This window comes from Sorex fumeus, unplaced genomic scaffold, assembly GCF_029834395.1.
Source record: "Sorex fumeus unplaced genomic scaffold, SorFum_2.1 ptg000039l, whole genome shotgun sequence".
Taxonomy (NCBI): Eukaryota; Metazoa; Chordata; class Mammalia; order Eulipotyphla; family Soricidae; genus Sorex; species Sorex fumeus.
Window position 1 is genome coordinate 23,711,967 of NW_026606096.1, and position 16,083 is coordinate 23,728,049.

The 16,083-nt window shown below is 35.7% G+C and overlaps 1 protein-coding gene across 1 annotated transcript in view; it reads left to right on the top strand.

Moving 5' to 3' along the window:
- PDGFC (platelet derived growth factor C) overlaps positions 1 to 14,891 on the top strand; it is a 215,080-nt gene extending 200,189 nt beyond the window's left edge. Inside the window, exons 5-7 of the mRNA XM_056119013.1 lie at positions 1,425 to 1,632; positions 7,781 to 7,998; positions 13,324 to 14,891. Of these exons, the coding sequence (XP_055974988.1) occupies positions 1,425 to 1,632; positions 7,781 to 7,998; positions 13,324 to 13,440 (543 nt within the window). The 3' untranslated portion in view covers positions 13,441 to 14,891. The remainder of the gene's footprint in view (positions 1 to 1,424; positions 1,633 to 7,780; positions 7,999 to 13,323) is intronic.
- The last annotated feature ends 1,192 nt before the right edge of the window (positions 14,892 to 16,083 follow it).

A 16,083-nucleotide genomic window follows, 5' to 3' on the forward strand; every position in this document is an offset into this window, starting at 1 on the left:
CCGGCAAGCTACCGAGAGTATTCGATATGCCAAACATAGTAACAACAAAGTCTCCAATGGAGACGTTACTGGGGCCGCTCGAGCAAATCAACGATCAACGGAAGGGCCTTTACCTTTACCTTTACCTTAGTGTTGTTTTGAGCTTGGAGGCTGAAAACTGCTGGGCTATACCTAGCAGCGCTCGGGCCTTATTCCTGGTTCTGTGCTCAGGGATCACATCTGGTGGTGCTCAGGAAGCTGGTTTGCCAGTGATCAAACCAAGCTTGGTCAGGTTCAAGGCCAGTACCTTAGCCCATGTATTATCTCTCTGAACCCAGCAATCCTTTCTTTCAAATACTTGCCAAAGATACTATTTATCAAATAGTATCACCACTCTTCTATTTTGAATAATGTAACATTTTGAAGTATGTACATATAGATATGTTTTTATTTATTAGTGATGCAATCCACTTGCCTATAATTTCATCAGTTTTGGCCATTTTCTTTTGAGTGATATATATATGTGTGAGTGTGTGTGTGTGTGTGTGTGTGTGTGTGTGTGTATTCTGAGTTGGAGCAATAGCACAGCAGGTAGGGCGTTTGCCTTGCATGCGGCAGACACGGCCGACCCGAGTTTGATTCCTCCGCCCCTCTCAGAGAGCCCGGCTAGCTACTGAGAGTATCTCGCCCGTACGGCAAAGCCTAGCAAGCTCCCATGACATATTCAATATGCCAAACACAGTAACAAGTCTCACAATGTTACTGGGCCCGCTAGAGCAAATCGATGACAGGAGGACAGTGACAGTGATATTCTGGGCACTAATTCTAGAACTCTAATTTACCAAGTTCTAGTTCTAGTGTTTTTCTCATTTTTGACCCTGTTTATTTAATATACATCTGCATATTTATTTTATGGATAAAATCAAACATCTTTTACGGTGAGGGGCGTGTTTATTTGGATTAACAAGTTAAATATTGTCAAAAGTTTTGACCTACTATTTTGTTGTAAATTTTTATGAATTAGTTAATTTTATAGTAAAATTTCAATGTATTTTATACTGATTTGCATAGCTACAAAGATATTTTTCTACTGTAAATAAAATGGAATTATGGACAAAAAGAAAAATTTTAAAAACTCTACTATATTTCCATTGTAAATATGTATGATTGAACCATTGGGACGTTGCTCTTTTCCTTTTTTTTTAAATTTAGATAGCAGTTTCCCATCCAGTTATTCAACAGTGTGTGATTAATGAAAACCCATTGTCTTGCTTAGGAACTACTCAGAAAACATAAATTTATTTGTATTAAATCTTTGCGGAGTAATTCATTACTTCTCTCTTAGACTGAATTGAATGCATTTCAGTTTGTGTACCTTAGTAGGTGTAATAGTACAATATCTTATAATTTTTTAACTATTAACAAAAGTTTCGTTCTACTTTCAGCAATTCACAGAAGCTGTGAGTCCTTCAGTGTTACCCCCATCTGCTTTGCCACTGGATCTACTGAATAATGCTGTCACTGCCTTTAGTACATTGGAAGATCTTATTCGGTACCTGGAACCAGACAGATGGCAGTTGGACTTAGAAGATCTATATAGGCCAACTTGGCAACTCCTTGGCAAAGCTTTTGTATTTGGAAGAAAGTCCAGAGGTAAGGTCTCCCTTCAGATTAGAAATTCATCAATTTTCCTAGCAGCTAAGGTTTTCCATTCTTATGCTGTCACTTCTCATGTGTAGAACATGAAACTTTTCAGCAATACATTTCAATAATCAATTTCTGTAATATTTGAGCAAATGCATATATTAAATAAGATGACCTACAAGAGAGGCACTTAGTGGTCTTGAATGACTAAAGAGAAAGCTTAGCTGAAAATTCCTGTTATTTCTGTTCTTCAAAAATATCATTATGGTGAAGTATTCCTTTACATTTCATGAGAGTCATTCCTTGCTAAAACTTAAGATTTGGGGTAGCTCAATTTTGAGAATCAAAAGAGATTAACTTGATTTCTAATGGACTAGTAAAGATCATCAAATTGTTAACTACTGTGTCCCTCCGAGTCACAGTTATGTCTCTTTCCAAATCATAGGGTTAAAAACGTTTCTGATCATTAAAACTAACATTAACTATTAAATGACTATTAAAATTAACCATTAAAAACTAATCTTTAGGGGCTGGAGCGATAGCACAGCTGGTAGGGCATTTGCCTTGCAGCGACCAACCCGGGTTCTAATCCCAGCATCCCATATGGTCCCCTGAGCACTGCCAGGAGTAATTCCTGAGTGCAGAGCCAGGGGTAACTCCTGAGCATCGCCAGGTGTGACCCAAAAAGAAAAAAAAAACCTAATCTTTAGAGACTGGAGTGATAACACAGCAGGTAGGGCATTTACCTTACAGGCAGCCGACCCGGGTTCGATTCCCAGAGTCCCATATGGTCCCCTGAGCACCTCCAGGGGTAATTCCTGAATGCAGAGCCAGGAGTAACACCTGTGCTTTGGTGGGTGTGACCCCCCAAAAAAACAAAAAACTAATCTTTAGAGACTGGAGTGATAGGACAGCAAAGTGGGCATTTGCCTTGCATGCTACTGATGGGTTCAATCCTCAGCATCCCATATGGTCCCAGCAGGGTCAGAAGTAATTCCTGAGTACAAAACCTTGATTAATCCCTGAGGATTGCTGGATGTGACCCAAAAAGCAAAACAAACAAGCAAACAAAACAGAACTCACCTTTGGTTCCATTACTATCAAACTGACACTGTCTAAGAGAGGAACCAAAGCAAATATCGCCCATACTATGAAAACCACCCATACTGTGAAAGGGAACCCATACTATGAAAATATTTTCAAATGTACATTTGCTTCTGAGATGACCACTTTGCACTATAAGGGCACATCTTCTGCAAAGAATGGAATTGCTGACACAATTAAGTTTTCTTAATTTCTTATGGTCAGAAATGAAAAACTGGCACAAAGGTAACTCATTTTCCTAGTAATATTAGAACTGGAAAGCACCCATATGAGACACAATGAAAATGTAATAGAACTGACTAGATAATTGTAATTATGCACTCAAGAGTCTGTTTCTGTCTGTCAAAACCCGTTGTAGTCTATCGAAGGACACTTTAGAGAATGGAATGGCAGTCTGGAGACTTTATATAGAAAGAGCAATATTTTGTTAATGTGATATTTACAGGCAGATTGCACTAAACTCCTTCTTCTAAATCTTGTCAGAAGGAAACCCGATTCCTGCCCTTTTCCTGCTAAGAGTTACAGCTTTCAGGAGCTTTCATCTCAGCAGGTCCTGTCCAGACTTGCCAACCTAGATATTTTGCTATGCCAACAGACTTGGTTTCCTTTCAGCAACATTTGAAATCAATGTTGAAGTACTTCTGCAGCCGAATCTTGTCCAGATGCTGAAAGCTCTTCCATAGTTAGAAGATTTGATCTTGATGAATAACTCAGAAACACTTTCCTTCCCTCCCATCCCACTCAGGAGCAGGAAAATGAAGATCCACAGAGTTAGTCAAACACTGAATAGAGCCTTTGTTAGCAAACTTTAAGTCTGATTATGAAGTCGGTTGTTATTAAGCAGAAGCAATGGATTAAACATGTTCTAATTTAGCCATAGTTTTTTAGATAGCTGACAATGATTCCAGCCTAAAAAAGAATCTTCCCTGTAGCTATGCCTTTATCTACCTGGTACTCAAGCCAGATTTGACTAGAGGCTAGTATGCATTTAAAAGCATCCATCATTGAAGACGATCTTTCAAATATTCATTTAGCACTATCCAAATTGAAGCCCTTTAGAGTTTGCCAAAACTATTAACTTTTTAAGCATACAGTAAGTGTGAGAAAAGCAGTGTATATTTTTGGAACTTTACATAAACTAAGATGCAGGTGTGGGATAACATCTATATAGACAAAAACCAACTCCCTTCCCAAGAGTCTTTTTACAAAGGAACTAGGAGTAAAATGTTTAAAAGCTTCTTATTAGACACTGAAATACATTTTCCACCAAGTAAACATATCACAGTGTTGTTACCACATTCATCTTCTAAAGACCACCCCGAGAATGCATTATAGTAATAGATATCTTGCGACTATCTTAAGAATGAAAAACTGAAAACGTGAAATGTGACCATCATTTTTTTGTTCACTCTTTTGCTTCTTTAAATATTACACTTTGAGGGTAAAGCTTGTAATATTGGTTAATCTGAACAAGAAAGTCTGTCTTAAACTTTCACTGGTCACATGCTACAAAATCACCATTTTTTTTTTCAGAAGCTAACTACATTGTTTTAGAAGGTACTTATACCAAAGCGAGAAAGTAAATAATATAAAGACTATATTTTACTTCACAATATTTTGCAGCGGGAAGCTTTTATATAATTATAATTGAGATAACGTGTCTGTGCATGCTCTTTCTCTTCCTTTTCTTCCTTTTTTTAAGCCTATAATTTCTGCACAATGCTTATATGATTTAAGATCAACCAGTAGAAATAGGAAACATAAATTTCAAATAAGATACGTCAAACTAAAGTCCTTCATTGTATTTTTAGCTCCATATAGACCACACTAATATTTTTCTGTTTCTTTTTTTCTGATCTTGCCCTTTTCTTTTTTTGCTTCAGATTTTCATTCATACCTGCTATAGAAAGGAGAAAAAAATATCCTGTTTTCTAAGTCAGGCTTAACTAGTTAAAAAGGACTTTTGACTTTTGTGTCAAATATGATAAATGAGTGGAAGCTAGGTTGAAAGTGTGTTTAAAAATTCACATTGTAGCAGGTATCATAACTTAGTTCACTTGGGAAATCTATCTAACCTTTTATTGTGGTTAAGTAAACATTTTAAAATGAACATATACAATCTCATTTTCTAGTTTCGTAAAGTAGTGTGTTTAAAACTATTTGAGGTAGATGAATATCCTTTGTAAGTTAAGAGCTTCATTCACATTCTGAAGAAGTATAAATCTTAAATAAGCACTGGAAATTTTGGCAACCAGCTTTCTTATGCGTGTACACGGTTTAGATTTTTTTTCTCACCCCTCCTTTTGCCCAGATATTAACTTGGAGAGGAAAGCTACAGATAAATTCATGAATAAGTTTAGCAAAAATGGAGCAATATCTGTGTGTAGTATTTAATAATAATAAGTAATAATAATAATAAGTTCAGTAAAATGAAAGTAAGTAAATTATAATTTATTATTAACCCAGTTATCAGAATGGCATCATTGGAGATAAGTTGGACTTTTATAGCACTCAAAAGTAAGAATTTATTTTCTTTTTAATACAAAAAAATATAAAAAAAAAACTTTTACTTTCAAAGGATCAATTTATTTGTTTAGATGATGGGGAACTATATCAGATCTAATTTTTAAAAATGATGGGGAACTATATCAGATCTAGTTAAAAAATATGGCAAGATATTAGCCTGAAAACATTTAATTAGCATTTCAGTGGTGCCACCCTGTGTTTGATTAATGTTTGGTCAACTACATTGTTTATCATTTCCAATTTCATATGCATAAATTAATTTTTTCTTGAAAATACATTGGTTTCCTTTGATAGCAAAAATACAATTTTCAAATAATTATTCCAAATATAAGAATATTATAGCCAAGAAAATGAGAGTTAGTGCTTAATTGCCTCATCACTTAACCAAAATTGACCATTTATTTTTTTAATCGGAATGCTGTGAGATAGTACAGCAGGCCAGACACTTGCTTTGCAAGTGGCAGACCCAGGTTTGATGCTTAGAATGCATGTGATTCCCTGACAACCCCAGTATTCTTCCCTGAGCACTGTTGGATATGGCCCTCAAACCAAAAAACCAAAACAGTTACAAATAGGAAAACGGGATTGCATAATTATTATTTGAAGAAATTTTGGTGTTGGGGAGAGTTTGTTTTGCTTTTTTTTTTTTTTGAAGAAGCAAGTCAGTTTTATTGAAACTTCCTTTGAAAAATGTTAGGGGAGAGAAAAGGTGAAAGTACATATTCAAGGGAAAATATAGGCTTGAAGAGCAAATTGAATTGAGCCCAAAACCTTACACATGTAAGACAAATGCTCTTACACTGAACTTCGTCACTAGCCCTCCAAGCCCTTTTAACCAAAAAATAGTTGCTATTGTTTTTTTTCCCCAGTTTCTTTATAATGTTAGTGAAATGTATTTCATCCCATTTTTATCAGTAGTTTGGGAATCATTCCCCTGACCCTGAAAGAGCCTGCACTGTGGTTCTTGCTAAAATCTCAAGGCTGGGACAAATGGTGATGTTACTGGTGCCTGCTTGAGTAAATCGATGAACAATGGGATGACAGTGATACAGCGATTTTATCAATAGTTTAGGGAATATTCCTAAATGTTAGTAAAACCCATATTGAAAAAATTAACTGCTAATTAGTTGTATGGTATACAATATCTTCTTTTTATTATTTTTACTTTATCTGCTGCAAAATGATCGGGACCACACAGCACTGCACTGTTCTGGCTGTCTGCATAAGAGTGACGTCTTGTAGGAACCCTTTGCAGATCCAGAGACTGAACTTGGTTTGCTCATATGCAAGGCAATCACCTTACACATTGTGCATCTCTCTGACCAGATTAAGAAACACTGCTCTAGACTCTGATCTCTGAACCTAGATTTTTTGTTGTTTGCTTTGTTTTGGGATCATACCTAGCCATGTTCAGGGCAGTCCTAGGAGTTCTCTGGGGGTCGTGTACAGTGTAAAATATTGAACTAGGGTTAGCATTATGCAAGGCAAACACCTTATCCTATGCAGTATCTCCCAGCCCTACTATTCTTTAATTTTATTGGAAGTATTTTTTCAATATTTCTAGGGGAAAGGGCAGCACTATAGAGCAAAAATTTAAATTATGTTCAATGTATTTACCCAAATAATACTAAAATACTAATTGTATATTGTGTATACACCTAGAGTAAGTGTAATTTATTATTTTTATAGTTTTCTGAAGTGTGCTATTTTCTACTTAAAATTAGTGGTTCTTTGAGAATTTATTGCAAGTGTCTAATGAAAGAATATTTTCTTTGAGCATCACAAGTAGATGTCTTTCAAAGAATAAGGCATAATGTCATTTACTAGTTTTCTAAAATAACAGGAACAATGGCTATAAATTAAACAGTCCTTCCACCCATTGGAAGATGATGGAGAGAAAGCTGATGTACTCTACTTCTAAGTTTTATAGAACATAAGTGATTCATGCCCGCAAAATTTTGCATTTGAACAACTCTTGCTCTTCTAAAATATATCATCTTTCCCTCTCATGGCCCATTGAGCTATCTTTAGAAATTAATTTTATGTTATGATGCCTCTTTACAGAAAGATTACAGAAAGTTCTGTTGATAGCTTTCTGCAAGTTCTTTTGCTTTAGCTTCACGGGAATTTTTTAAATTGCATTTGAGTTCTAGTCAAAGTATTCATCTATTCTTCCCTCCAATGCTCTCCTTGTTTACTCTTTTACAAAGGTTAAAAGGTGTAACCTCTTTTTCTCTCTCTCTAAAGTTTCCTATTTATATCTCTCCACTGTTTGGTTGGCTCTTCTCTTCGTATTACACAATGGCATCTCTTTATTGGTCACTAAGTCATAAAGAAGCTTTGTGCACTGTAAAATAGAAGGCCCCACTTGCTAACTGCATAGGCCCTAAAACCTACTTAAAGTAAGATCTGTGCAAGTTAATGGTCATGAACTAGCTCGATTCCTTTGTGAAAAAAGAGTTTTGTGAAATACCTTCAGGGTCACAGCATGAACCTCTGTTTTTCTTTATTCTTTTATGTCACATAGGGTTGGATCTGAACCTACTTAAAGAGGAGGTGAGATTATACAGCTGCACACCTCGGAACTTCTCGGTGTCCATACGGGAAGAACTAAAAAGAACCGATACCATATTCTGGCCAGGTTGTCTCCTGGTAAAACGCTGTGGTGGAAATTGTGCCTGTTGTCTCCACAATTGTAATGAATGTCAATGTGTCCCAAGCAAAGTTACGAAAAAATATCATGAGGTAGGTATAATGCTTTCTGTGGGGTTTCTATTGGGTGTTTCCCATCCTTAAGAGTAACAAAACAATGTGTCTGAAATGGATTGGGGGAGAAAGGAGATGCAGCATTCATGAAAAGAGAGAAAAGGAACGTTTATCAAATCAGTTATTTTCTTATTATTAAGATATTTAGATATTATAAGATATTTAGACATTAAGATTTATAAAATGTATCCTCTTGTTATACTTCATGGATTCTCAGGAATGTTTTTATCTGTTATAATACAATGAAAATGTGTTCTTCTGTGGGGAAAACCATTGAAAGTTTTCAACTGCTTGAAGTAGGAAAGAAAATATTTTAAAAATAAGCGGTTTTTTTTTTTTTTGGCTTTTTGGATTACACCTGGCGATGCACAGGGGTTACTCCTGACTTTGCTTCGCACTCAGGAATTATTCCTGGTGGTGCTCGGGGGACCATATGGGATGCTGGGAATCGAACTTGGGTTGGCAACATGCAAGGCAAGTACCCTACCCACTGTACTATCACTCCAGCCCCCAAAACAAGTATTTTCAGTGTTGGAAAAATATGTGGCATTTGTTTTATCTGTGACAATATAGGTACATTGATCTCAAGGATTATGCAAATGTATGATTATGCAAATTTTATATTATCCATTTGTCCCAGATAACATATTAAACTTTTTATGGCTTATTTATCACTTATTCTATGGAATTAAGGAAAGTGAAACATTAAATGTTACTAAGCATTGTTTTTTAGAAATGTGTGAGCCCTCAAGCTTTGAGTCACCAAAATGTCATTAATGCTGGAATATCCCAGTGATTTCTTAGACTTTCCGCTGGCATCATGTAGAGCTTTACACAGGGACCAGTCTCTTCTTGATGAATTAGCTTTAATTTTTATGAACTGTTTATATTACACTAAATAAAAGCTTGGTGTTTTAGAACGCTTATTTCAACATGAACTTTATTGTGTCACTTTTGTATTTTCAATATATTTAACAACAATGCACAATAAATGCTTATTTTTTCATGTGCCAAAGACATCAGAGATGCCTTTGTCTGTTAGGGAATTTGAACATGCATAGACTAGTCAGTCACAGACTTCACATGACACAATTGTCCTGCTTTCACCAATACTATGTTAGTGAACTTAGTAGTTCAAGGAGCTACAACCTTATTGTTCTTTGTGAATAGATATTGTCCAAAAAAGAACACTTAATATTCTAATTACCACAAATTAAAAATAAATTGTTTAAATAAAATGGTTTAAAGGCTAGGCATATAATGACATTGAATGGCATTAAATAAAAGATGTAATGAGAACAGGAATTAAATTAGAGTGATTGATATCCACTTTCAAATATTCCATTTTGAGCTTCCTAAAGCAAGTGCTTACTAAGACAGCTATATTTGGGTAACTGACTTAGCCAACAAGCTTGGCATTTATAATTGTTGTTCTAAGAATTCTGCAGCCCAAACTAGTCATCGTATCTTTTTTAAACTAGCTTACAGATGTTAAGTTCCTATCCTGAGTTGGTCAATGAAAATCCATCCTCTGGTCAGTTGAAGCCTCCTCCATCCCATGCATTTCTTTTAAAATATCATTAGAGTTAACAAGAAATTTGCCAGTGGTGTGTAATGTTTGTCTTAAATTCTGAGATTAATGCCCAGAACATGTATCAAAGACTGAGGGTACTTGCTGGAAATCAGAAAGTCGTGAGTTCAAACCCAGATGCCTCACATGCATTGAGGTGGTTAGGACAGTTCCTCTGTGTGATCCCCAGCTCGAAGGTTTCAGAAGGATGGCTTAGTTACACAAGGCACCTGTCATCATAGGCTGCAAGCTTAAATCCTAGTACGACCTGCAAACATTGAAGTAATTCTTACAATCTTGCTATTAGGGCTGCCTAGGAAGAAGGAACCCAGAAGGCCTAGATGATGGTTCGGTGTCTTAGAAAGCTACCACGGCAAGTTTGAGGCCTAAATTATACCAAACGTGCTGAATTCATCTAATTTCCTCATCATGGGCTGTTACCCAGAGAGGAAAAATAAATAAATTCTCAGATGTTTTGAGCTGTGGGGCATCATGAGCTTCTTCCAGAGTGCTACTAATTCATTATTAATTGTTTTCCAGTCTTTGGGTGGAGTTAATTATGCATACACTTATGCCTAAGTATGAAATTATCCTATGGAAAAAGATCTCTTTGATCAGCATAGTTTATAATTTCAGAATAGTAGCTTTGGCATTTCTATATTTTAGAAATAAGTTCTGAACTAATACTACTCTTAAATAAAGAAAATTACTTTGTAAATATAACAAATGCTTCCAAAAGTATTGCCATTTAATGCTCTTTAATGGTCCTCATTCAGATTTTCAGTTTGAAGATTATTCTACTTCGTAATGAAGTCAGACACAAAGACAAACTTAGAAATTCTAATTTTTCTCTCCTCTCTATTTATGTTCCACAAGTTTCTCTAAATAGTGATCAGAATTTTCATAATGTCACTATAAATGCAACAGCATTTTCCCTACTTTTGATTTCCTTTTGCATTATAATTGATTCTTATTTAACCATTATATCAAAATAAGTTTACAAAGTCTCATAAAATACTGGAATTATTTTCATAATTTATATATAATTATTGTTATTAGATACTGTTTTATATTATTCATAATAATATCACTGTCAATCATCAGATACTCTCTATTTCAAGTCATTTTAGCAACAAATGATTCCTAAATACTTTCTCTATCAACCAAAGAGGAATTTTCAGAAAAGCAAAACAGAAACTTTGTATTTGTAGACTCTCAAATATCTCCAAGAACATTTAATATTTGATAATTACTGTTTATTTTTTGCTACAGCCAATTGAGAACTGAGAAATTACAGAGATTACATTACAGCACAGATCTTAAGAACAAAGACTTCAAAGTGAGACTTGCAGGGAATGAATCTGACATTATTAGCTGTGTAACTTTGAGCAAATAATTTTATCCCCTGTGCCTTGTTGGTCTCATCTGTAAAGAGTTTTTCCAGTTCTCAAATTGGAATTGTGAGGTTTTTAGGAGTTGATATTTACCTCCATTGAAACAAGATCTGGCATATTTCCAGCCCTTAGTATTTATTAACTAGCTACTCTCTTGTTCTTGTTTTCACATTGTAGATTTATTTTTCAATTGGATAAAAAAATCAATCTGTATTCCCTTCACACCTCTTCCTTTCCTTGATGATTTGGTGGTTGTATGATTTGGGGCTGCACCTCTGCCTGCCTGGGCCCGCCAGGGCTTGCAGTCAGATTATGGTATTCCGACACTTGTCCATGGCCATGTACTTTGAGTCTTGCTCTCCTTTATCTATGATGCTTCCGCAAAGGCTCAACCAGCAGGACACAGAAGTTGGAGTTCTAGTGCTCACCAAGGGTTGATCCCAGGATAATTTATGTGCTTGGGGAAATCACCACCCTTCTTTTGTGCTCTAGCCAGAGATCACTTGTGGCACCAGGACTGCAGATAGCGAAGCTTCCAGGATAGCACTGAGTGCATGTGGGACATTGGCATTTGTGATCTTATGCTTGCAAAGCAGCTTCTTTAAGCCCCTAGGCTTTTTCTCTAGGCCCCAGCAAAGGCATGTTAATATAAGCACTAGTTAGAGGAAGGACAGATGATAGAATTGTAGCCTAAAGTGACGAACTCATGACCATATAGAATGACTTCTACTCTGCACTTACCATCTGGGAAAATTTATACAAAGGAAGGTAAAAATGAAAGGCTTTGGCTATACCTGTATTACAATTTATCTATCTACCCAACTCACTCAAAAAAGATTGAAAATAAGAGTGTGATAAGAAATAGTATGAGCATATTAGAAACTAGTTCATTTTGATGCCACAGTAAATTGTTCAAAATAGTAAGCCTGTACTGACACAGTAAGTAGTACTAACAGTCATGAGATTAGCTTTACATAGAATATTTTTTATTCTAGAATTCTAACACGAAGTAGAAATCTTTAATAGTTTTCTATTTCTCATTGGTTTTACAAGACTTTTTAAGTTATCATTCTAGGAAATAGCTGCTAAGTAAATAGATCATGTGTATGCAATAATCTGCCTCTTTATAATCCTTATATAAAATATTGACTTCTACCTTTAATATTTTATATTTTGCTGAAGTATAAATATCAACTGTTCAGTCCTCTTTAAATTTTGATTCACTTGTGTAAACAGGAGTAATAAATGTAAATTACTTAATACAATTCATGTAGGACAAATATGTAAAAACATTACTATAGTGCCTGAAACCCTATAAGCATTCAAAAAAAATGTCAGCTAATTAACATTTCCTGAGATCATAGAGTTCAAGTAAGGTATAATTTTTTATTTTCTTTAAGCCTTCAAGAATAGTCATGAGACTTACGCTTTTTGGGATCGAAGAAAATGTTTAGGAAAGCATCTTTTACAAGTTGTTATATGAAAGTATTTTTTGTCACAGTCAGAGAACAAGAAAACTAGACAGCTCATTATTATGCACTCCAGTCTTTGTTCATAACCCAAACAAATATAATAGCTTACTTTTTCATTTTAGTTATAAAAATAAAATAAAGTATTGCATCGAAGAGGTAGTTCTTATCAAATACTACAAATAAACTTTTAGAGAATACATAGCTCTTTTGTCAGTAAGTTATAAAAGAACTGTGCGTAGTATTAGTGTCTATTTTTGCTATGTTTGTATTAAAATCTGAAAAACCCAAACTTCAATTAACCCTATTAAATAGAAGCATTATTGTTCTTACTGCCAGATCTCCATAGACTGTACAGTAGGCTGCAGCTGTAGAAAGTTAGCCGTGACGGAGGCTGATGTCTATGAAGTACATCTAATCCATCTCATCAAGTTTATAGAGGACTTGAAGTGTAGCCAAGAAAATTAATGAGTGGCATAATTGAGCAAACTCAGCTGTAGAGTGATCATGTTTCTTTTCAGAATATTACACTACTTTCATGCATTGCTCCAAGTGTAAATATTTGTTCAATGTATGCATAAATGAATGAATGAAAGAAACCAACAAATAGAAAACTCATTGTGCCATGGTGGTCCCACCATACTTACATCAAGGTGAAATTCTCTCTGACATTTTTAGATGACTGTTTCTGACCTTCAGAAGGGCAGGGAATGTGTTGAGAATGTCTTCACTGGGGGCGGGGGGTGGGGGGAGGAAAATGTGTTAAGTCTTTGTCTGGTGCCAAGATTTCTTTTCTGACATTTTACTTGTTTGTGAAATCAACAGTTGCACTGACTGATATTTAAAGGAGGATTACACTATTTCCTTTCAGGTCCTTCAGTTGAGACCAAAGATTGGAGTCAGAGGATTGCATAAATCTCTCACTGATGTGGCTCTGGAGCACCATGAGGAGTGTGACTGTGTGTGCAGAGGAAACACCGGTGGATAACCGCATCGCCACGGCAGCCACCTGCCCAAGACATGCAGCGCAACTGGCTGATTCTTTCTAGAACTCATACATTATCTCCATCCATAATCTCAGTTTGCTTCAGGGACCTTTCATCTTCAGGATTTACAGTGTGTTCTAAAAGAAGAGACACCAAATGGAATTAGGAGTTGTGCAACAGCTCTTTTGAGAGGAAGTCCAATGACAGGAGAGAAGGTCTTCCGTCGTGGAAAAAAAACTTAAATGTTGTAGATCACTAGCTAGTTCCCGAGTTACTGTGTACTTACTCAGCTAGCTGTGTTCTATATTTCAGTTGTCTTGAGAAGGCTTGGGTTAATGTCAGTACAGGAAAAACTGTGCAAATGAGCACCTAATTCTGTTGCCTTGCTTATTAACTCTAAAGCTCCATGTTCTGGGCCTAAAATCAGAGAAATCTGGAATTTGTTTTCTTATAATCACATATATAAACCAGAGTGTTCTATGTCCTACAGACTTGGTTTTTAAAAAGGAACTGTGTTGCCATGAATTAAACTTAAGTCATGCTGAAAGGAAGGACTGGATTTTTCGTAATTCTTACTAAGATTTCTACCATCTAGAAGAAGAGAACTGCATTCATGGTTTGGAAGAGACGAACCAGAAGAGTGGCCTTATCTTCACTTTATAAGTTGGTTTATTTGTTTTATTGTGTACATTTTTATATTCTCCTTTTGACATTATAACTGTTTTGCTTTTCTAATCTTGTTAAATATATCTATTTTTACCAAAGGTATTTAATATTCTTTTTTATGAAAACCTAGAGCAATTATTTTTAGCTTGGTAAAATCTTTAAACAGAATTGTTATTGCCGGAGGAACAAAAATGATATAAAAAATTGTTGCTCTGACAAAAATACATGCATTTCATCCTCATGTGGTGCTAGAGTTTAGAGAAATCTGCCTTTGAAAGTAGTAAAAGGGAAACCAAGAAAATTTGCAAAGTTGCAAAGACATTTTGAAACAAAATAATCAGAACTCCCACTCCTAGTATTGGAGATGCAAATAAAGGGCAGGCAAGGAGAGTAGATATTCCTATACAGTCATTACTAACGTGTAACTCTTCTTTTGAGAAATGTAAGTGAAGCTCAGAAGAACATGAGGCACCTTGAAAAAAAAATAAAAGAGACTTTGCAGCTTTCTGACAAAGCCTGCTCACTCTCCTGTAGGAACACATCCTATTTATTGTGATGTTCTGGTTTTATTCTCTTTAAACTCTGATCCCTACATGTGTATAAATTCATGGATATTTTTATGTACAGAAGTATATCCTTTAACCAGTTCACTTACTCTACTCTTTGGCTATTGAAAAGAAAAATCAGTAAACTATTTTGCTTGTAAAATGCTTAATATTGTGTGTAGGTTTTGTGGTGACTATCTGAATTGAAAATGTATTGAATCACCAAATAAAAGAACACAGATATTTTGGGGGAGAAATTGTTTGTGTGTGTGTGTTTGTGGTGTGTGTGTGTGTGTATGTGTGTGTGCATATGCACATACACATGCACGCTCACACAAGATTTGTCTCTTGAATTCCAAGAAAAGGAAAATGATGGCATTTTACTATGCCCCTGCTATTCATTCTGTAACAGCCTGTGTCCATTCAAAAGGTGAGCAGGAAAGCTAACCTTTCATTCTCCTAAGACTTCTTATGCTTTTGAGCCGCTCTTTTTCGCATTGCTTTTGAAACTGATTTCTGATCAAGTTGCGTCTGACTTGAACACTGTGTAATTGGCAAATGCATCACAATTTCCAGCCCCACCTTCATTGTCTACACTAAGAGGGATGGGCATGGAAGAATTTGGCATACGGAGTAAACATATTTTCTAACATGGTACACTTCTTGGTGTGGATTTTCATTTTCAGACCCAGTTTTCTTCAGGCTGGGCTTCTTCAGCCCTTTCTCCTGCCTCTCAGCTTGCCGGGGATGTCTGGGCCCTGAGTCTAGGTACAGACCCCTAAACTTTGCTTTCTTTAAGGCATTTTTCTATCTAATACCCAAGCACAGGAAAATAAGACATTGCACACACATTCATCTTTTTTATTTACCTTTAGAGCTTTGCTCTAGCCCGGTGGATACTAGAAACTGCCTAATTGTGTTCCTCTGAAATATGGGTTGTGTCCCTCATGAACATTCCCAGTTCTCGTTATAAACAAGTCACCACAACATTTTACAGTGAAAGTCCAGTATAACTCAGTATAACCTAGCACCTTTAACACTGATTGGATTATCTCCTTTCCCTTTATGTTTTTTAATATTAATTCTTTGTTTACTTAAAACTATTGAAAGCCAAAGGGCTGGAGCAAAAGTAGAGTGGGCAGGGCATTTGCCGTGCACAGAGACAACCCAGGTTTAATTCTTATATGATCCACTGAGCTTGCCAGGAGTGATTCTGGAGCACAGAGCCAGGAGTAACCCCTGAGTATTGCCAGGTGTGACCCAAACTCCTTAAAAAAAAAGAAAAAAAACTATTGAAAGCCTAACAAATTTACCCTAGAAAACTAGACATCCCAAAGATTTGCTGGTCAGTGGGTCCTAATTGCCTTTTATTCTCTCATTGATTTTCCTATGCATTTTAGATTTTTAAAAAATGGCACGTATGGTCATAATCTC